This window comes from Conger conger, chromosome 14 (assembly GCF_963514075.1).
Source record: "Conger conger chromosome 14, fConCon1.1, whole genome shotgun sequence".
NCBI lineage: Eukaryota > Metazoa > Chordata > Actinopteri > Anguilliformes > Congridae > Conger > Conger conger.
The window spans coordinates 40,755,539-40,779,023 of NC_083773.1; the positions used below are offsets into that span (position 1 = coordinate 40,755,539).

The 23,485-nt window shown below is 40.8% G+C and overlaps 1 protein-coding gene across 3 annotated transcripts in view; it reads right to left on the reverse strand.

The window, feature by feature from the left end:
* slc12a5a (solute carrier family 12 member 5a) overlaps positions 1-23,485 on the reverse strand; it is a 226,047-nt gene that overhangs the window by 77,471 nt on the left and 125,091 nt on the right. The window contains exon 2 of one of the 3 annotated variants that reach the window (XM_061219845.1): positions 16,714-16,732. The exons of the other annotated variants lie outside the window; for them this stretch is intronic. Within the exon in view, the coding sequence (XP_061075829.1) occupies positions 16,714-16,732 (19 nt within the window). The remainder of the gene's footprint in view (positions 1-16,713; positions 16,733-23,485) is intronic. 3 annotated transcript variants of the gene reach the window in all.

The window sequence follows — 23,485 nt, forward strand, 5'->3', positions numbered from 1 at the left end:
TGTGAAAACAATGTGCAAATTCTAGCCGGTGTTGACAATTATCAAGGTACCGCTGGGTGCCTAAGATGTCCTGTACACCCTGGTCCACTGCTTTCTTCCACATCGCAAGTGCCAAAGTGAAACCATTGTACCGAAGCAGTGTTGTAGTGTTGCTTGTCAGATGTTTTGTAGATGACTACAACTTCCATTTACGAATAGGCTTCAGCTAAATATATTAATTCATATCACCCACCATGTGCCAATGATGCAAAGATGTCATTGACATGGGGCAAGGGGTACTGTTATGTACACAATACCTCACTCTTATGTACACCATAAGCCTTTAAAATCACTGCAGAGGCAGACAGCACCAGTACTTTTCACTATGGGTATAATAGCGGTCGCCCATTCAGACCAGTCCACTTGTGACAAAATTACCTAATTTTCTAACTTCTTGGGCATAGTAGGGCACGAAATGATCCTAGTGGAACTTTAGTGAAGCATTATCCTCCAGCACAATCTTTGCTTTTATGTACTTGGAGGCACCAATTCCTTTCCGGAAGACCAGACCTGACTGTGAAACCACCTGATCCAGTTTTTTAGAGGTAGAGCTGCTGCTCTGTTTCTCTAATGCTTGCAGTCCCTTAATGGATTACCAAGAAGCAACATTTCTGAGCCATTCACATCCAAACACGGGCACAACTCAGCTTTGAACTACAGACATGGGCAACAGATGTGCTCACAGTTTAAACTGTGATTGTTCCATTCTGAGAAATCCTTTCACCCATATAAGTCTTTAAAATTACAGCGGTAGGCTGTGGCTTTAAATGTCACAAAATGTTCATTGTAATTATGCTGAGAAATAACTGCTATACTTGCATGTCTCCAGCTCCATCTTAAATGTCAGCCCCTCTACCTCAGGTGTTACAGAAATTATTTTTCTGTCTGCATCTTTAAGCGAGAAAACTTCAAGGCAAACCAATTCCTCAATAGAATCAGATGCTGTGTCAGATTCATGCACTTCATGTGCATTTGTGTGTCTCTCTTTGTGCTGTTGAAACGTTTTCTCATGCACTGCGCAATGTGTTTTAGCTTTGCACATTTTCTGTATGTGTCCAGGCTTTTGACCCTGTCTAGTACTGTCCTTATTTTTGAATCAACACTCAGGCAGATTGTGGGACTTCTTTTCATAGGAAAAGCAACAGGGAGATTTGTCATGCCTCCTCTCTAGCTTGTGAACTGCACCTTCCTGGTGCCATTTTGTGCTGCAACTCAACCATGTCTTTGGCAGCAGGCTCCACTGAGACAGCAACCTCACCAGTGCAAGTTAAAGTCAACTTGTTATGTTCCTGAGTTTTGTCTGAGTTTAATATTGTTATTCTTGTAAATTTATTATTTTTCATTATTCATGTCTGTCTGGTTTATTTATTCATATTTCATTGCATTCATCTTCCCCTGTGATGTCTGTGTCTTAATGTATTCTGAGCCCGAGTCACTTCCCTGTCTGTGTGATTCAATATTCAGGTGGTTTTGGAATTTTCCGGTTTCCCATGATTCCTTCTCAGTCTCGTTTGGTTACTTCCTGCTTTTTCTCCATTTATGTTTGTAGATAGCACTAATCTACTAATAGTAACATAGATTTTGTACAGTACTAAATTATATTAACACACTCATTTTCAATCTAACTAGCTAACTAACAGTGACTAGTTTTGGGTAATGGTAATTTAAACACACAAACTAACAGACTCTACCTCTATTTCAATACTGCTCTATTACTCCATCTCTCTGTTCTATCTGTAATTGCTTGCATTGATTCAGCGAAGTGTTCACATCAGCTATCTCCTATCGCTACGTTCATTAATTCTGTGCAATTGTCTAGTCCCTAGTCCGGAGCCGTTTGTATTACATGTGTGTCTTTGTGAATCCAGTCCACGTTTTCGTTCCTCCCTCGTCATTGTATTAATTACCTGTTCATGTTTCTCACCTGATGTTTATTTGTTAGATAATCCTCACTCCCTTGCCCCACCTAGTTTGTCTCTTCCCTCTATGTATTTAAACCCTGGTCTCTGTTGTATTCTTTGTCAGAATGTTGATCAATACTCAGATCCGATTTCTTGTAAGCCTGTTTATTTGAGATTCCCGAGACACCCTTTGCCTTATTACAAGTTTGCCTTAACCCTTCTGTTTTGTCTGCCTGGTTGATTTTCGACCCCGGACTGTTTTACTACCATTCTTTGGCATCTATATTTCGGGTTTGTCTCTGATTATCTGGCTTCTGACTGCATAAACAACAATTTCTCAATATCCCCTGGTCTGCGTTTGGGTCTCCCGAGCAGTACCTAACACAACTTTTATACGCTCTTATTCTTTTTCTGATTACATTTATGAAAGCACAAACGTTCCGTAATTACCTGCGGCTTTGGATTCAAATGTGTGTGCAGTGTACAATTTGATCAAACGTTTTCACTGTTGGCTTTAGAGGTACCATAAGACAGCACAGCAAATAGTACATTTTTGCCCACATTAGGCATGATACCACTATCATTTTCTTGTCATCCTTCATTTCATTAGGTAGGCTATACTGTTCCAAGTCCACTCCACAGAGCTACAGTATAAAATCAACTTTCCGTGTCTTGTTATTATACAAAGTTATTACTCCTGTGTACTTAGCTAGCGACTAATGACCCTCTGCGATGACTAAGAACCTATGAGTGCGACTTGTGCTGGAACAGCACTCTTTCTTTCTCTCAATGAAACATAGCTTTTCTTCTCTATTCTGTGAAAGGAACCGCTCCTGGCTCATTTCCATCATCATCAGCGATTGTTGCTTTTGTCACTCAATTGTAAACATTCAACCTTCATAAACAATAAATTCAACAGGCTTCCGAATAAAAGCCATTGCACAACAATGCAATGCTTCCGAATAAAAGCCATTGCACAACAGTGCAATGCGAAAATGTGGAATAAATTGCAGCTGGCTTTTAATGCACCGGGACCTTGCATATAGGAAAATTTTTGTGTTCTATTTTGATTCACCAACCTCATTTAGCAGCGAGGATGATCTCTTGATCATAATATTAAGCTAAAAGGAGTAAATATTGGGTACATTTTGGAGCATGGGGAGTTCCACCACCTCATTCAGGAACTGAAGCTATACAACTGCAATTATGTAATTATATAATAGCTTACATACACTCACTGACGACTTTATTAGGAAGACCTGTATTTGTTGATGAAAATATTTGATCAGCCAATCATGTGGTATCAACTAAATGCATAAAAGCATGCAGACAAGGTCAAGAGATCCAGCTGTTTTACAGACCAAATGTCAGAATGGGGGAGAAATGTGATCTAAGTGACCGTGAAATGATTGTTGGTGCCAGACAGGGTGGTTTGAGTATCTCAGAAACTGCTGATCTCCTGGGATTTTCATGCACAACAGTCTCGAGAGTTTTCAGAGAATGGTATGAAAAACAAAAAACATCCAGTGAGCAGCAGTTCTGTTGGCAGAAATGCATTTGTTAATGAGAGAGGTCAGAGGAGAAAGGCCGGACTGGTCAAAGCTGACAGGAAGGTGATAGTAACGCAAATAACACATTACACCAATGGTATGCAGAAGAGCATCTCTGAACACACAACACGACAAACCTCTAAATGGATAGGCTACAGCAGTAGAAGACCAATAAGTCTAAAAAGACCAATAAATACCTAAAAAAAAAAGTGCTCACTGATTGTATTGGGCCTATATGAAACACTTGGCTGATGAGGAGCCGGAGTCTATAGTACCATACCTGCATCTCATCATTTGTTCACCCATTCTTCTGACTGAACTAGTGTTTGGTATTCAGCACATCAGTGAAAACCCAAAACAGTTAATCAGGGGAGGTATTGCTATCGATTACATCATTTTGCCAGTCAAGCATAAAGCATGCTGCTCTAACTGAGAGCAGCAACTTTCTTCTTTTTCTTGCCAGAAAATAGCCTGTGCTGTGGGTGTCATGTCTCCTCCAAAAAACGACAACAACAAATACAACAAAATTGCAGCAAACTGCAATCTAAAATGTTCTCACATTTTCTTTTTTGAGGGGAAAAAAGACCTTGATGAGATTTGGTTCAAAGTAAAAAAAATATTTACACAAAGCCTCAGAAAATATCCCATTCGGAAATTAGCTTGATCATAAGTAATGAACAGATTAATTATCACGATTATGTTGACAGGTGTGTATCGAGTGTTCATCGAGTAGCTTTGTGAAATCCTTAACAAGAAAGTGACATGACCGAAAATATAATGATTGACAGAAGGAGTATCAAACAACCATTATCTTCATACAAGCTTCTTGTGAGATTATTGTTATTGAATTGCTGCTATGCTAGAGCTTTTCTAGCGGTGGCTAAGCGACCCCCTTTCTCTGGCACAATGAAGAGTACATTGTAAGAAAGCTCAAGTTTGAATAAGACTGGGAGGCCACTCGTAAAGACACACTACAGAGACACAGAAGCTGTTCTGGGTATTGTACTCTGTATATAACAACCAAGTGCACTGTCCGTGTCTGCATGTCAAAACTCCAAAGGGTAGGAGACAAAGCTGTGAGCCTGACTTATCTGATAAGCTGATTCAACTGATTGCACTCATGCCTAAATGTGTATGTGTGTGTGTTCAGTTGACCTAGGTTGGGTGAGGGACGGGGCTTTGGTAGAATGTAGAAGAAAGTTAATAGAGCTGGTTTTGGGTTGGGGTTATAGTACAAGGTTAATAGACCTGAATTTGTGCTGCGTGTTGCCTCCTTAACCAAATTGAATTTCAGAGCAGAGACATTGATCGTTCCAACCCCTCTCATTTCAGAGCCTCTGAAGCAGAAAGCGTGACATTTGTACAAAGGCAATCCAGGGTAGAGACCTGCATGCATCGCTACGCTTAATTCAACATTGGGTGCTGTGCATCAGTCAGGACTTGAAGTATTCCATGGGATAATACTGTACAAAAAGTAATTATATTTAAAATCTTGTAGACTATAAAAAGTAATAGAAATGGGAAAAGTGTCAGTAATTTTAATGCTTGTAACTGCCTTACTAACATTCTTGTGAAATGCTCAATATAATATGAAGTCTTATAAGCCTGATTTTATGTACAAAGCAATGGTCTGCTTTGTCACAAAGACAAACCAAGAGAGCAGGCACACACAATATTTTAACATGTTTTGACTAGCCTGTCACTCAGATATTATTACTTAAAGTCATACTATTATATGCTGACAACCTGTGTCTGTCTTAGGTTCTGTGTTGTATCTCAAAAGCATGTGTCCTATACAGCTAGTTGTAGCCTATAAATGCAACTAAGAGCAATGCTGCATAATGCACTTGAGTCGGCATGTGGAGTAATATTTTTGAACATAAATGCAAATATTGGGGTTGTAATGGGGTTAGGTTATGCATGAAGCCCCACTTACCAAGCTTGTCTGAGGTGGGACTAACCAACAAGATGGAAATTGTTAGTAGCCAAATTATACTAGCTAGCTCGCTCTACATTTGACAATAGCCTATGAAATAATTTGTTAAGGTAAACTTTAAGGACTATCATAGTTATATACTGTAGTGAATACCATAATTAGACAGTTGGGGCAACACAAACTGGGAAAACTATCCCCAGACATATATTAGTGAAGATAATAATAATTTGCTCTGGTTGTTTTCCTTGCGAATCCTCCAAATTCAGCGACTACGATCGATGCACCTCTGGCTCAAACCTGAGTGACTATATCAGGTTCATGTCTTCTATATGTTCCTCAGGGTCATTGCTACGGTCCATTGATCCAGAATCAAATACGTCAATGTTGTCCACTTCTGTCATATTTTCAACCTGATAAATATAACAAAGTACAGTGCTGCGTGAGTACTATGTTTCTGCTATGACTGCACGTCGCCAGAGATGAATTTTTCCGGCATGACTTTGGGTCAGCAGCTAATAAAAATAATGTTGAATAATGATGTGGTGCTAATGAATATGGGGTGCTTACCCTTCAGCGTAGCCAACTTTTAGGACTGTCTTGGCACGAGATTAAATGCTTCCCTCCGAAATAAATCATGTTTTTAGCGTGAGATGCATCGCCCTCTGTGTAAAAAATCACAATGTAATGGCGTGAGACAGAGCCTGAAAGCGTCAGTCACACGCCGAAAGTGTGAGAGTTGGGAACTCTGACCCTTTTAGGTTTTCACGCCATTTTGACTCTGGGGCAAACATGGGCCAAATCACACCCGAGACATCCCTAACAAAAATAACTGCAGTCCAATTCAGACACTGCTGTAAAGGGATTATAATAGCACAGACCTTTTTTATTTGATGTGAAACTAGAAGATCAGAGCTACAGAATGAGGTATCACTTGTTCGGATTGGCCAATCCGTTTTGGAGATATGGCTTGTCAATGAGCTGCATAATGCATGCATGAGCTGTAGGTGGGAGGTTTAAGAGTTATTATGTGGGTTAATACTAGAAAAGCATCGTTTTTCTTGAATGTTTGTCCAGCACTATAGCGTCAATGTCTGCATCCTTAGCCTATAATACATATTATGGACTCATATGCTGTAAAGCTATTGTCTATATTCTATTTTCAACTAAATACAGTGTTTCCCCTAGGATTTTCTTCCAGCAGTGGCACATACAAATACGGTGCAACTTGTTCTTGGAAGTTTGCTACAGTAGATTTTTTGGTACGTAACTACAGCTGATCTGCAGATGTTCATGCTAGCACCTTGCTCGCGTGTACCATAAAGCCAGTCATCCACTTGGTATGGAACAGTTTGGGTAGCGAACAATACCCCAAGAGACCCCTATAACGGTCCCTGAAACAAATTACGCTGAAGACGTTGTCTATTGAAAGTCGACTTAAAAGTGAAGGTAAATGAGTGCAACCACAGACATGAATAATATGGCAAACAATTCATGTTATGATAGTAGTGTAGGGGTTCAGTATAGGACAGTATACAGTAGGCAACAGTTTCGCCAGTTTGTTTCGACTAAGTTATTCGGAAGCAGGTTCTGACGCAGTTTTTTCAGCATTCAGTAAAGTTGAGAACTGCGTGATGGTACACCCTTTGCGACATCGAGTCACAATTATTACAGTTCAAGTAGCTGTAATTATTACAGTAGTACTGCAGTCTATGCGATCTTTTGGGCACACTCGTTACTATAGTGAAAATGCAAAAATGTACACTTTAAACTGTTAAAATGGTATTCACTTTTAAACTGGCCATTGGTATTTGTTCTTTATACACATACTGCAGAACTATATTTGTGAGACTGCTATTTGTTGCCATACAAGTGGCGCTATAGACGCAGAGGGAGGTGACTTTGAGTTCTCTCTAATCTTACAAAGCAGTGAAGCAAACTAGATCGAGCCGGTGTGACCGGTTGCTTGCTGTGATGTGTGGGTGACAGCAACCACTGTGACAAGACAATAATCACTCCCCCCCCCCCCCCAAAAAAAAAAATCAATGCTTATGAGTAACCTCTCCTCTGAAATGAAAAAACTATACCATGGGGTCGTATGAAAAAAGATATGAAATAAACTGTGTACTAAATTGAAACAAATGTGTTTACAGAGATTATCATGACTGTCCCTGCCACCCTTCCCTGGAGACAGTACTGCATGTGCATAGCAACAGCCACTTGATGTTGATAACTGGAAGCATGCCAGCTACCTGTTCCCCAGCCAGCTACATCAGCTTTATTGCCAGTATGATACTCTTTGAGTCATAGCAAATGTGACAAGGTCCCAAACAACACACCAAGTCAGTTCCACAGCAAGTTACTTCCAGTACACCTAGCAGGTTAGTTACACAGCGTTGCCAACTTTACTCAACTGGCTGGAGTGAGATTGTTATCACATGGGCTGTATATTCAGCATGTGTGGGTGCACCACAACTACAGTGAGCCTCAGAATTATTGGCACCCTTGATAAAAATGAAGAAGCAAGACTGTATTTAGGAAACGACACATAATAATCTATATGTTATGTTCGAACATATAGGTAAAGTATTTTTTATTTTATTTCAATACATTTACTCTCATGTTTCAATGTTTTGTATGAGGCTAAGTGATCAGTTTTTTTCTGAAAACAAAAGTTATTGGCACCTTTGGTCGCAGATCAGCTCACAGGAATATACCGTCCACTTTTAATGATTTCGAGACGGGGACAACCCCGTTGAGCAGTGACTGACAATGGAAGTAAACTTGCAGACATGGGAAAGTCCAGGGTCTGGTGTGAATGGCAAGGACCTGGGACATTCCCGGGACCAACGTGTGGTATGAATGGATCAAACATGGATCAATTCTGGGTTCGATATCCTGTGTATATCCTGGCTTTTCTGTGTGAGAGGAGTATTATTGGACCAGGATATTATATAAGACACCAAGGTGATGCTGAAACGTATAAGGCGCAAAAGAGTAGAAGACCTGGTAAATCCCCTCATTGTCACAGTAAACTTTTAAACATGAATCACTGTAGCTGTGACTGCATTGTCAAGGACCATAGGTCTTCCGGCTGAAGCTGAAAGGAATAAAGCATGCAGTTATAATTTTACAAAGGCACACGCTCAAGAAAGTCAGCTGATGATATTGAGTCTTGAGGTTCCCAAATTTCAACAGCACCACTTTGTTTTGTTTAATCTGTTTTAGTGCTCATTAGCAGAGAGAACTTCCACTGATCGGTGCCATGACAGATGAAATAGCATGTAAAATGACAAATTACTGTACAAAACGAACACAGAATGCAGCTCCTTAACCTATAAATGATCAGCATCATGCCAAATCTGGATCAGCAGTCACTGGGTTGATTTTCTATGATTAGCTGCAGCCAGACAAAGCTTAGATAAAACTAGCATATAGAGCAGTTAATTGTGGCAAATAATGAAAATGACTTCAGCCTCCGTATGGAAGTATCTTTACTACTTACAGTATACAATGCAACAAATGGCTATTTAAATAAAAATAGAGGCTGGCTCAGGTGTTTCACACTGAATAAGGTTAATATCCGGAATAAAGAAAATACTGGAATTTGTGATTACTGGATTTCCCAAATTTTGGTTAAAGGTCTCCTCCTCTTTCTGAGAATCTCTCTATTGTGATCTACCTCTGATCCAATCAATATCTTTATCAGAACAGGACACAGTGCCCAGCTAAAGTCTTGTAACCTGAAAAAAGAAAACTAAAAGAAAACTGTCCCGAGGAAACCGGGTTAGCAGCTGATGGTATCAGCACCATGAAGTCGACACAATCCCACTGTCCTAGTTTCTACCCGGGAGAGACCAGGGTTATTAGTGGGCTTGTCTCTTTAGATTTAAGATGCAGATAGTCAAGCTAGGCCCCACCTGCACAGACCTTATCATTGCCCCTCTACAGAGTCAGACAGAGAACTGTGCAGTCAAAGCACAAGCACAAATTGACACTACCCACTGGCCACGCATCAAAGGTCTGCTGCACACACACAACCCAACGTTCTCTCAATTAAACTGGTCAGACAGCTGCAGTCTAAATCTCATGTTCAGAAAGAACTGTGTGAAGACTGAACCCGTTGAACCTACAAAAGCTGTGGTTTTTGCTCAAATGTTTGTAATGTGTGGCTGTTTTCAGCACAGAGAGTGATGGTATAGGGCAAACAATGAAGAGGTAACCATAGTAACCGTATGAATTATTGCAGCTCTCCCAATCCTGCATTTTGGAAATTTAAAAGAAAATTTGAGATGAAGTAAAACCATCTAGCCAGTTGTGCTGGGTTTCTACAAAGTTTGACCAAATCTCAACACTAGCTGGTTGACCAGCTCATACCCAGCTAGACCAGCTAATCATCAGCTTTTCAAGCTGGTCAAGCTGGCATAGCTGGGTTTTACAGCAGGGCTAATTCCTTTCACATTTCACAAATGATAGACGGCACTCTGTCATCTGCTTTGCTATTAAGTTGCCAGGCGAAAATGAATATTGAACCACAATCAGACTTGCCCCTCTTCAGACATAAATAAACCATAAGCAAGCATCCACTGGTAATATGTTCATTATGTATTCCTATAAACTGATTATTTAATGACCCACTGTTTCATTTAATCAGTTCTGTCTGGATTTCGATTGTGTATGCAAAACATCAAAGCCTGCACTTTGATGAGAATTGTGACAGTAGGCTAATAATTGCCCATTAAATCTTTTATAATACAGAGATTGGCATTGTTGTGAGTACATTGTGTGTAATGAAGAATGAACAAATCTGATATCTGTAGGAATTGTCACTCTATAATGGGAAAAGGCTCTTAAATACTGTTTATCCAGGCATATTTCTGTGAAAGCAATTCAATAAGATCAACAAAATTCGTAAATGGTTCTGCTTTGTAAGCATGTAGTGCATAGACTATGTGTGACATAAAAATGAATAATTTACTGGACAGAAAGAATTATTATAATTACTGCTAGCTGTTTGAAGAGGTGGGGCAGCTGGCTGGCAACAAGATTCTGAATGGAAGAGCCTGGTTGAAGATAAGAAGCAGAGGTGCTATTTACAGCTTGTAGGGATGTTCTTGAATCCGATATTCGGCAAAGCATAGTTAATGCATTTCATACGAATATTTGATCCTTCTGAATTTCTTCAATATTATTTGCATTCGGAAGCTTTTCCATATAGCTGCGATCATGAGGGGAAAAAACATAGTCTTATAAAAAATAACCTAACTTGTGTAACAAGTTAGAGATTTGTGTCTTGAGGTCGGATTTGAACCTCTCACTTATCCAAAGATTTCTTTAGACAAACGCATTACCAGTCAGCTAAAGGCAGCAACGTTATTTTGAATTGTCAATTAATTATTAAATTAATGATCATGTGATCAAGTGCATCCCAATCTCCCAGTAGTCATTGTGCTTTCAGACCTGACAGCAAAGAAGAATTTAATAAAAAGTAATGTAAGCTATCTAGCTAAAAATAAAATACAGCAGTTAATGAGAGCATAAAACTACATATGCTCTCATTAACCAACTGGAAATGATTAACGAATATCACATTTTATCTGATCTTACCCTTAATAGAGGGGAGACTGGGACACAAACTAAGACAGGGCATGTTGAAATATGGGGATTTTGCATAGTTGCATTTGAGCAAGTGGTTTGTTTTCACTTATATACCATAGCAACGTGCTGCTCATGTGTGAGCGTCAGGGCGATTTGAAAACTTAATCAAAAATGATTAACGAATCTGTGTTTTAGCACCAGGAAAGTAATTTTTGATTAACTGATGACGTGTGAACACCACAGACTCCAAATATATGTAATGTAAATCACTGTCTTGTGGGTTATAAGGAAGAATAGTTTTGACACATTCATTTCACTAGCAAGCAGAGACTGTACAACTAGTGCAGCCGGGGCATGTTGGAACGCTGTGCTAACATGACTAGCTAGCTAACTGTCACTTCGGATCGCTGCTGCTAGTCGGTTGCATGTCTCATTACAGTCAGTAGAGTCATGATATTGTACAAATGCGATGCAACTGCAAAGTGGAAAAAAACGGAAGTATACTGAGTGAAGGAACAGCCAAATGAGATCCAAACAAGTTTTTTTAGTGAAGAGAACCAAAAGATACAGATCCTCGAAAAGACTCTGAATGCCCATCACTACTCTAGTCACACAGCACGTGTAAATTTAGGCAGGTTGAAGACCAGGCAGGCAGCACCACTCTGGAATAGATGCAATAGCCTGGCGGCTCAGGATTGTAAACCACCAGACCAGAGCTCACGAGAGCTTTTAAGAGCACTGATGTGGCCTCGTGGGTGAGGGAAAAAACTCTCCTTATTTTTTGAAGAGAGAAGCTGCAGGACTGGGTGGTTGCTGCTATGTGTTCTTAGCAGAGTGATTCCAATCCCTAATTTCTCTCCTCTTTTTCATTCTCTTTTCTCTCTTTCCCCCATCAAGAGAGGCTAGACAAAGATTAAAGAAAATGAAGTAAAGACAGGGAAATTGAGAAAATGCCAGTTAGGCAAATGGAATGCCTTTGCTCCTTCAAATGTCAATTTGATGCGTGGCAGATGTGAAGAGGTTTCCGGTTTTTGCTGATGTTTTCTTGCTCAAAGGAAAGATTAGGAGTTCTTAACTTCTATTTTTCACATCTAGAAGGAACATTTAATGGGTTGAAATGTCCTTAAAGACGGTGGACCTCCATCGGGTCTGGGCCAGGAGCAAGTGGAAATAAATAAGCGACTGGAATGAGCCCATTCTTGAACCACCAACAGGTATTTAATTTGTGGTGGTACTTCTTTGCTTCCAAGGCCTAATGTTAGCCAAACTGTCTCCAAATTATCTCTGTCTGTGAAACAGAAGAGAGTTTCAGATAAGTTGCTGCCCTGCCATATTTCTGCCAATTTGGGAATCAATTTCACTTTGGTAATGATCAGCGCTAATCAATACCCTCGTGTTGATGACTGATTCCAATTTTCTTCCGTTTCTTCCATGTGTGGTCTGATTACCGATGAAGGTCAAGTACCGTGTTTCTTTGACTCGAGGCTAGTGTGTTGTCTTCCAATTCCCATTACACACTCTGTTATTTTTTCATCCATGCACTATGTGAGGTATGTGACTGATGATTCACATTTACCTGTTGTGGCGAAGAGTATGGGAGCTGAACACGCAGCAACCCTCCGTTACCTTAGGGTAGTGAGGACAGTCTGTCACACTTTCACCTTCACCTTTTATTTTGTGCACAAATGTCCGACACACGACAGTTGGAAAATGGGATTCCTCTGGGAATTGAGGCCTGTCTAGGCAAATTTTTGGAGTTTTGAGTTTGTTGCACCCTTTTTCATTTCACTTGCTCTGTTCACTTGCTCGGCACTGTTCGTGTACACTTCCTACGTCTATAAGTATTCCTGCTTCTTCAGTTGAATTAGAGGGTTAATGTGTTTCATGCATTCACATCTCTTTTTTAAAGTAATCCTGCTTCATCGGTTAAATTAGATTGTTAATGGTTTTTAATGTATTCTAATGTCTTTCGTTATCACCATTCCCAGTCCTAGGTTGGGAGCCTGCATAGAATTCTCCCTGGCGCTGTTTGCATACCTATTTCCTACTCGCCTAATCTTATGACTTCCGTAATCAGTAGGACATGCGGTTGAGTTTGAAATGTTACTGGTTATCTCACGTCTTGTGGGAAGATTTTAGAACTCACTGTCAGTCGCGCTTGGTCCTCTGACCCCGCTCCCTTACTATTAAGAACACATTGGTCAAATCTTGAATGACATTCAGCTGTCACCCTCTGTTGACAGATGAGTCCTCCTCAGTGTTGATCTCAGACAACTGACATTTTTATTTTATTTGTCATGTGTATGATGTATTGTTAAATTGCAAGTTCCATAAAATAAAATCCAATGGACCAGACCAATACTGTTGCACTTGTGTGCACAAACACATGCTTTGACGACACATTTTGTTTGTGTGTACTGTACATTTTAGCCTTATTCGCTTTATTTAATTTAGTCTCCATCTCCATGTGCCGACAAAGTGACTTTTTAATGAATGTCACAGCCTCTAAATTGTATAATACAAGTCACGTGGTAGTGCTGTTTGAGTGCCTTCAGGGACTCCTGGAGGACAACAGTTGAAACACAAGTTTAATGGGGCATTCACTGCTCGTGTCAGAAGGTTGGAACTTGGATAAAAGGGCAACGTAATTAGCGTCATTCTGACCGTACCATGTTCATGCATGTTCGGAATAATGTTCAGCTTTGATGCTTTGTTCAGCTGTGATTATTAGTCATAAGTGGCATTAGTCAAAACAAAAAGCCTTTTATTCATTTTCAGAGAGGGTTTGGTTAGGTTTGTTGTCATCTCTCAAATTCTCCAGAGCCTGAGATTGCTACTTGGAATGAGACATTTATAGCCATTCGATAGGACATTTCCGACTTGGAAGTCGTAAACTGCCAACTTCCAAGATGGCATGAACACGCCGTTAATCCTGATGGGTTACAGTATATGGTGGAAACGCATTGGTGGCTCTCACTCACAACTGTGTGCATGTTTTACCAATAGGTGGGCCAGTGGATGTCCTGTTACAATATTCGTCAATAAATAAGCTTTGGGTTCATATTATAAATGAGCCAGCCCAATTCACACACAATTACAAATGTGTACGACATTTTTAACAATGTAAAACAATCCATAGTACAGTGTATTAGAATATGTTCTGGCAGTTGCCTATTTTTTTCATCTTCCAGGGACTGCGCTATATTCTTTTTTAAAATACAGGCATAATTTTGCTGCAGATGTCATTTCATTTGGTTATCCATCTCATTTGATAGCTTCTGATTCATTGTACCGATCTAATTTAGCCCAATGTTACCGTTCTGAGCACAAACAGACTGTCGTTTGAATGCCGAGTAAGCGCCCAAAGCTCTGATATGTCCATGTCCAACTGGAGGCAAGCAAACAAGAGAAGCTCAGAACCACAGCCAAACATCCACCCCTATGCTTTCTTTGATCTTTGTCATTATTATGATGCATGCAGAGAAATATATTAGTATTCAGAAAATCTCTGGCCAGCATTGATTATGACAGCTTACAGGAAAATGTGGACTTTCTAGGCATGTGAAATAGATAAGATTCTCACATTGCTAAGCGGTGCTTAAGCTGTCATATATTCATGAAATCAATAGATTTTAAATCCCAAAGCCCTAAAAGGCATACATATCTGATCAAAAGTGCAGATTGTCGATACATCGTCAATGTACAGTGATTAATGTAAATTTTACACTTTTGCATGCCTTACAGAATAGCTTAAATAAAATATTGACTTTGTAAATACAGAATTGCTTGTGCATCATTCAGCATTTTGCAAACTGGCTTTTAATCACAAGTCTTGAAAGAAGTAAAGAGTTCCTAATTAACTGTCAAAATGCATGCCTTTTAGTCCATTTTTACCCACTGCTGAAGGTTGATGAACTGAAACACTTATATATTTTCCAATTGCATATGTTAGTTTTCTATACTTGAGTATAATACTTTGAGTGTGAAAACATATCAGGTTCCTAAATATGTCACTGATACTGTACGACTCAGATCTTTCATCACAAGCTTCTGGCAATGAACACAGGACTCCTACATTAAATGTTAAAAGGGCCATTTTGATGAGCAGAGAATTTCTATAATTTTATTTTTTAAATATTGGCTCTTCTCAGCTTAAACATAGAAAAGATTTGTTGAAACCTTTTGTAAGAAACCTACACTCACTGAGCACTTTATTTGGGATTTATTAGACTTATTTTCTTGAATTGTGGGTCTTCTGCTGCTGTAGTCTATCCACTTAGAGGTTTGTGTGCGTGGTGTGTTCAGAGATGCTCTTCCGCATACCACTGTGATGTGTGGTTATTTGCATTACTGATACCTTTAATCAGTCTGGCCATTCTCCTCTCACGTCTCTCATCAACAAAGCTTTTCTGCTTTTCTGCAAACTCTAGAGACTGCTGATGGTGAAAATCCCAGGAGATCAGCATTTTCTGAGATACTCAAACCACCCTGTCTGGCACCAACAATCATTCCACAGTCAAAGTCACTTACATTTCTTCCCAACTCTGACATTTGATCTGAAAAACAGCAGAACCTCTTGACCACGTCTGCATGCTCTTTTGCATTTAGTTGCTGCCACATGATTGGCTGATTAAATATTTTCATAAACACGTTGGTGTACAGGTCTACCTAATAAAGTGCTAACAGAGTGTATAATGTGGGCTTTTGGGGGTATGGAGCTATGGCCTACACCGCACACTACACTTTCACTTGCCCTGCTATTACACTTAGCCTCAAACGCATGATCATATGCAACAAACAGAACACAGGGGAGCAGGAAAGCACTGGAAGCTGACGGCGACTGAAAACTACCAGAGAAATGTGTGCGCATTTTCCCAAGGCACCGGACTTGCTGAAATTGAAATTTTGAGCACAGATGAATTGTCAATTATTGGACAAAATACTTCCCTTTCTGGCTGTTACTGATAAGGCACCTGAGGGCTTATCGGAGGGGTTTGTTGCAGGTGCTAAGCCTCTAAGAGCTAGCAGAACCTGGGCCTTACCCACAGAGCCTGCATGCAAAAAAAATTAACAAATAAATGTCACCAAAAAAGACATAATAAAGATGACATAAACACAAATTGAAATTGTCCTGTAAGTAAACAGACAGCGTGCAACATGGTAATTTGGGTTTTGTGTCTTATTACACTTCTCTGACTGCATTAGTAAGGCCCAGAGTATCCCGCTTCTTCCTTCCCCTTCGGGGGGGGGATGGAGATTTGGTTAATAAAGGCTATTCAGAAACGCCCACGCTAGTTCCCTCGCAGACAGCTCTCAGCGGACTGGCGAGCTGACGTGCCGCGGCAGAGGACCGGGATTATTGCGGTTACGTGGCGTGAGACTCAAAATAGCCTTCATTAGTGTTCCACTGCTTATTTATGCATTCTGTGTGTCTGCCCCCTCTCACTCTCTGCCCCTCTCTCATGCACAGGCCAGGGGGAGCATACTCAGTCACCAGAAGTAGTCCCTCTCACTTTCAGACTGTATCACACCGCAGAGGGAGAGAATGTACAGCGTGTACACACACTGCCTCTGTTGTGTATCCACTCATCCCATAGAAAATACAGCAGCAGGCGCTGTTATTATAAAATAAATAATTCTCAAAAAATATTTCAAAGACGGATATCGTGATACTGTTCTAGTGAAGGTGTACCGTGCAAAACTAGTACATACTACCACCTAGATCAGGGGTCAGCAACCCTGGTCCTGGAGAGCCGCAGGGTGTGCTGGTTTTTGTTTTCGCCTTAATACCAGCAACTGATTCAGACCCAAGAAACCAGGTGAGGCGAGTTAACTGTGTAATCCACTGCTTTAATCGATCAATTAAGTGCTGAGTAACGACAAAAGCCAGCACACCCTGCGGCTCTCCAGGACCTCGGCTCTCGCCGACCCCTGACCTAGATACTCAAATTTGGCACTACAGGCCAATGGTACTGCTGATTTCCTTTGCTACCTTAAGGTAATTGATTGATTAATGTCACTGATTGGTCAGACATCTCACTCACTTTGTGTCCCAGGTGACAACGAGCAGTAAATAACAAAATGTTCAGTGGTAAATCAACTTGTACAGAGTGCATGTAGCCCCTATTGGACACATACAGTGAATGTACTCAGTATTAATTCATTGTGCAATTGAATTAATTGGGATTGCACTACTGGCCAGATTTGAGTATCACAGCACTACTGCCTATTAAAAATACATATTATTGTGAGTTTTACAAATACTGTCACAAAATGTTCTTTTGGCAGTTTTTAAATGAAGAGTACAATCATTCCACACTCAAGCCTCTTATACTCTGGCAGTGAACAGGTTGTTTGGAAAAAGTCACGACCATGCCCTTTCCCTTTGTTTTTTAAATTTTTTAAATTCCTTACTCCAGTCCTTATTTTTCCTCTCTCCCCGTTACATATCGCCGCCCTACACTCCTTATTTGTATTTCCTTTCCGATCATTCTGACATATCTCTCACCTGTTTCTCGTTGTCTATTAATCAGTTTTGTATTTAAGCCTACCTGTTTGCTCTTTTCCTTTGCTAGTTCATCAGGTCTGTTTCCCTGTGTTAGGATTATGCGGTCCATTCTAGCCTTGTGTTTCTAGCTCTTCTGTTTGGTTTCTTGGATATTCCGTTCATGAACTCTGCCTGTTATTTTGGACTCTGGTTTCTGGTTAATTCTTTACTTTCACCTGTGTAGACTACCTACCATTTACCAAACCTGCCTGTTCACCTTCACTCACCTGATTTCTAGTTTTTGACCTGATTCGCTAGTTTTTGACCTCTGCCTGCCTGTATGTGCCTTTATTATTAAAGCCCGCCATTTGTACTTAATCCTTGAGTCAGCACATGGTTCCTCTGTCCTGCACCCCTGACATGTATTCTGTAACAGCAGCTGGGAGGACCAAGTGAGATTTGTTGTTGTGGGCCCCAAAGCCACCGGTGTTCATTACACTCGTAATAGCTATGAGGATTACTTAATCTCAGATGTATTGATTAGATTATTCGAAGCACACCTTGGGCTGTAAACTTAGAGGACAAGTTGTCTTTCAAAGTACAGTCGACGTGTTGGAGCTGCAGTGAGGAAATGTGCAGAGCTCATCATCACTAAGCAGCCGGTCCTCGCAGTTCTTCACGAGGGCCGTATGAGAAAGGTATGGGACAACAAATATGGGTTTACCAGCAGGAATAAGATCAACCAACTGATCAACCGTCTGATCAACCAACGAGGAGTTGCCATACTGCGCAACTGGTTAAGGGTGGTTCCTCTGATGTGAAATCGAGTCAGCTACCAATGAGAGACACGGCAACTATTTCTAGTTAGTCAGTGGGTGTAAGATATTCTACAGACAAGGTAGTTAGATAATACATTCATACTCTGGAATAGACTTATTTTACTATTATATGCTATGGATTCTATAGCTTTCGCAACTGTACAGTATTCACAAAACCTGTTTAAATGGCTCTTCTATGACAAAATATTTGTCACTTCTAGGAAGATTGGCGACACTATGTGAATACAGAACGGATACAGATTTAAGCTAATGACCTATGTACTATATCTATATATATATTTAACAGCCCTATACAGTTTCTCCAATCTACATGGAGAACTAGATAATAAATTGAGACTCAGAAATGGAGAATGACACATTATTACTAGCATATTGCTCTTGAATTTTCTATAATTTTGGTTCACAAGCCATTAATATTATTATTTAAAGATAAAACTAATTTAATAAAATTTCTAATTTATTTTAATTTTATGTTTTACTTCTGCACAATTTGTATAAACTGGATTATGATCACACAAGTCATTATAACCTCCTCCTCATGTGTAACGAAACCTCTACTAAGAGTGGCAGTTTTAAGGCTCCCCTGCTTTCAATCCCGGAATAATAATTTCTTAGCTCTTCAAGCAGGGAGATTGTTGTGCAGAGCAATGAACAAGGCTGGCAACATAAAGACGCTTCCCTGTCATGCCTTATGCCGGCTTCTTATTTCATTCGCACAATGTGCCGGATGACTTCCATTGAAAATACATGCAGGCAGAGCAACACTGTACCCTCCAACAAGGCGTATAAACCCAGTCCACCCCTACGGCATTTCCAGCATACTGATAAATGCTATGCTAGTGCATTTCATCATAGACGGCAACAACAACTTGATATCAGCAAATTAAGCATTAAGTCGTTAAACAATCACAAAATTGCAAGGTTCCGTCATCAGCAAATGATCAGCATTTTTTTCAATATCATAGTAATTTGGTAGCCAAAGTCAGATTTGGCTACCAAACGCAACAAGAACGATGATGTCATCGATCCTCGGCTGGCCGGGCTCATGGGACGTTCCCAGGCATTTGCGGGGTCTTTTTCCCCCATTGCATTTGCGGGGTCTTTTTCCCCCATTGCATTTGCGGGGTCTTTTTCCCCCATTGCATTTGCGGGGTCTTTTCCCCCCATTGCATTTGCGGGGTCTTTTCCCCCCATTGCATTTGCGGAGTCTTTTTCCCCCATTGCATTTGCGGGGTCTTTTTCCCCCATTGCATTTGCGGGGTCTTTTCCCCCCATTGCATTTGACATCGGTTGCAGGTTGCCATTGATAGGCAACTGACTACAGGAATGTAAACGACCATAGTCATAGTCAATGACGTTAGAACGTTCATGAACATTCTGCAATTTCAGCCGAGCGGGTATAAAATATAGTCGGGATGATGAATGAGTCGGGACGATAAATGAATACTGACACCATTGTGTGTATAATGTTTAAAAGTGAGGGTCAGAGCGACTGCCATAATGTAAAAGTAAGACACCTGCTGAAGACCTTATTCAGGTGAATCTAGTTATAAGAGACATAATGAAAGACACAACACACACACACAGATACACATGCAGACACATACGGGTATGTGTCTTTCCATCACTACACCACTCTTGGTCTCGCTTTGTTGGTCCTGGGGATCTGTCTATTCCCACTACTGACAATATTGCAGTCCTGGATAACAGACTTTCACTGAGAATACCATGGCAGTAACTTAAAAGCTACATATTGTATTTCTGAGCCATGTCCCACATTCAGAGCTACCTGTAGGCCCTGAAAGCCTCTACAACAGCCAAGTCACCGCAGAGAAGCTGGCATTTAACACTATTACCCTTCTCTCAGCTCTGATAATACTCTCTGTGGATGACTCACTGGGTCTGTCTGCGAGCCAGACAATGGCACCTAATCAATTTAGTTTATTTTCACAACAATGCCACATGGAGTTAAATGGCACCCGGGGCAGTTATCAGCAGTGTTTTACACTGACCATTTTACATTTGAAACTTGAAATTAGTTCAGAGAAAACATCAATACATGCTTTGAAATACACTTCAAGCAATGTTTTTGTTAGAATAAATGACGCACACAGCTGGACAGATTCATAAAAGCTTGGTAAAACTAAAATGCATGAAAGTTGTTATTTCTCAGAGGACAATTCTGTGGTTAATTAGAAACCTCTTTTAAACATATTGAATGACTTTCATCATTTTGGTCTGTCATGTTTCCTGTGAAAATGTGTGTACACTCTCGAGTGCTTCAGCTTTAATAGAGTAATGCATTTTTGCAGGATAAACATAGACAGTGAAGAATGGCAACAAGTTCACCCTGTACTGCAGTATAAATATTTGGATGAATCACACAGTATAATTTCCCACTATGAAGACTCACTGAAACTAATTATTTGCAAAGCTTTGCCTTGTGCAATGAAAACTGGAATTAGAATTCTGGAGGTTATTTATTTTGACTGAACTGACAATAAATCCCACAGTAATTATACAAAACACAACCCATCCCATATCAGACATTTTCGTCTTTCATTAGGATGCTAATTTTATGTCCCACACCATAAATCATCTGTAATGCTAAGCAAGCTTGTTAGCTAACTGAAAGTGTAGTGTCAATAAAGCAGTAAACTTCACATTTCCTTTTCGATTTAGTGTTAAGTACATAGGCATTGGGAGATAATAAAGTAAAATGAGGATTTCTTAAAATGTCAAACTGGTCTTTTAATTGCAGTGCCGCCTTGATAATTATGGAAAATATGTTCACTTTCATAACAATGAATATACACTCAGTGAGCACATATTAGGTGTTTATTAGACTTATTAACCTGCCGCTGTAGCCTATCCACTTAGAGGTTTGACGTGTTCAGAGATGCTCTTTGGCATACCACTGTTGTAATGTGTGGCTATTTGCGTTACTGTCACCTTCCTGTCAGCTTTGACCAGTCTGACCATTCTCCACCTGATCCTCTTATGATCTCATTAACAAGGCATTTCTGCCCGCATAATTGCTGCTCACTGGATTCTTTTTGGCTTTCACACCATTCTCAGCAAACTCTAGAGACTGCTGTGTGTGAAAATCTCAGTAGATCAGCAGTCTCTGAGATATTCAAACCACTCTGCCTGGCACCAACAATTATTCCATGGTCAAAGTCACTTAGATCACATTTTTTCCCCATTCTGATGGTTTATGTCAACATTAACTGAAGCTCCTGACCCATATCTGCATGTTTTTACGCATTTCACTGCTGCCACATGACTGGCTGATTAGATAATCACAAGAATATGTAGGTGTGCAGATATTCATAATAAAGTGCTCAGTGAGTGTATACACACTTAACAACCCAGACTAAGTAGCCTGCAAAATCGCTGCAGTTTCCTCAATCACCATACAGTTGATATTGAGAATGGAATGCTGGGAAAATGCCATGAACCAATCGCCCCGACTCTTTCATTGCACTAACTGGAGCTTCCCAAATTTGTCGGCGGTGTATAATGCGCGGAGCCTCCCGTGCATTATCCACAGAAATGGGGGTCAGGGTAGCAATTTGCCGCTGTAAAGAATAGGCGAATTATCTCCTCCGCCACACTCCTCGCCGCACCGTCGGCTGAAGGGTCGGTGACAAAGGAAGGAGTCTTCATCCCGTCTCTTAATGAACTCCTGCGACCTCTCTCGAAACCTGCCAGCCCCCACGCTGGCACTCCTCTCTCCCCGCCTCTTCAGATCGCTCTCGCTCTGTCTCCTTCATTGTCCTCCGCCATTGTCCGCCGTCTCCAGGGTCGCGGCCCCGGTAACCGATCCCACGGTTACAGACCCGCTGCGCTTCGGGACTCCAGCGTGCTCCTAGCTAGTCCATCCTTTCTTCGGGAGAGTGAAGGACTGCATTCAGCTGTGGCACCCGGAGGATGTGGAGTCCCGAGAGGGCCGTTAGGAGAGAGGCGCACAGTGGTCTGTCCAAGGACACCATCGAGCTGATCTTTGATCACCGGAGCAGATATCAACACAGAGATTTCAGTTTTTTTGAATTTTTTTTATGGATTTGCAAAACATTCTAAAAATATGTTCAATACTTGGAATTATGCCAAATTAAGATTAAATCTACAACACAAAGTTGTGCAAAAAGTGAAGGGGTCTGAATACTTTCTGAAGCCACTGTTTGCATCATAGAAATTGTTACCCATTGTCCATATCCTTTTTAGCCTTATCTTTACCAAGGGTGCCAATTCTGGAGGGCACTAGGTCTGTATATGTGCCCATATCTATGCATGTGTCAATGTGAGTACTATATGTGTGCATGTGAGTGTTTAGCCAATCGTGTGGAAGCAGTGCAATGCATAAAATCGGATAACAGATACGGGTCAGGAGCTTCAGTTAATGATCCAAGTGACTTTGACCGTGGAATGATTGTTGGTGGTTTGAGTCAGAACCTGCTGATCTCCTGGGATTTTCATGCAGAACAGTCTCTAGAGTTTGCAGAGAATGGTGCGAAAAACAAAAAAACATCCAGTGAGCAGCAGTTCTGCAGGCAAAAACACATTGTTAATGAGCAAGGTCAGAGGAGAAAGGCCAGACTGGTCGAAGCGGACAGGAAGGTTACAGTAACGCAAATAACCACGCATTACAACAGTGGCATGCAGAAGAGCATCTCTGAACACACAACGGGTCAAACCTCTAAGTGGACAGATAGGCTGCAGCAGCAGACAATATGTCTACAAAATAAGTCTAATAAATACCTAATAAAGTGCTGGCTGAGTGTAAGTTGTGTGTGTAGTGTGCCTGTGTGTGTCCCAGGTGGAGGAGTGCAGATTCGTGGTGTATTCCCTGTAGCACCGGGTGAATGAAGCTGCCCTGCTCTACGTTGGGTAAACAGCCTGCATAAAGCCTGGCTTGTGGAGAAGCTGAGGTGACTCATGTGTTTGTACACAGTCAGGCCCAGAGGAGAGAGGCACTGGCTGCAGGGTCATTATCAGAGGATTAATGTTCCTTGACTCCTGCGCCGCTTCTATCTCGGCAGCATCATCAACAGCAGTTCCTCGGTGGTGAGCCCAGATAAAGCGGTAGTCATTGAGGCGGTGACACACTCCGTGGCCGGTATCGCAGCCTGACAGGG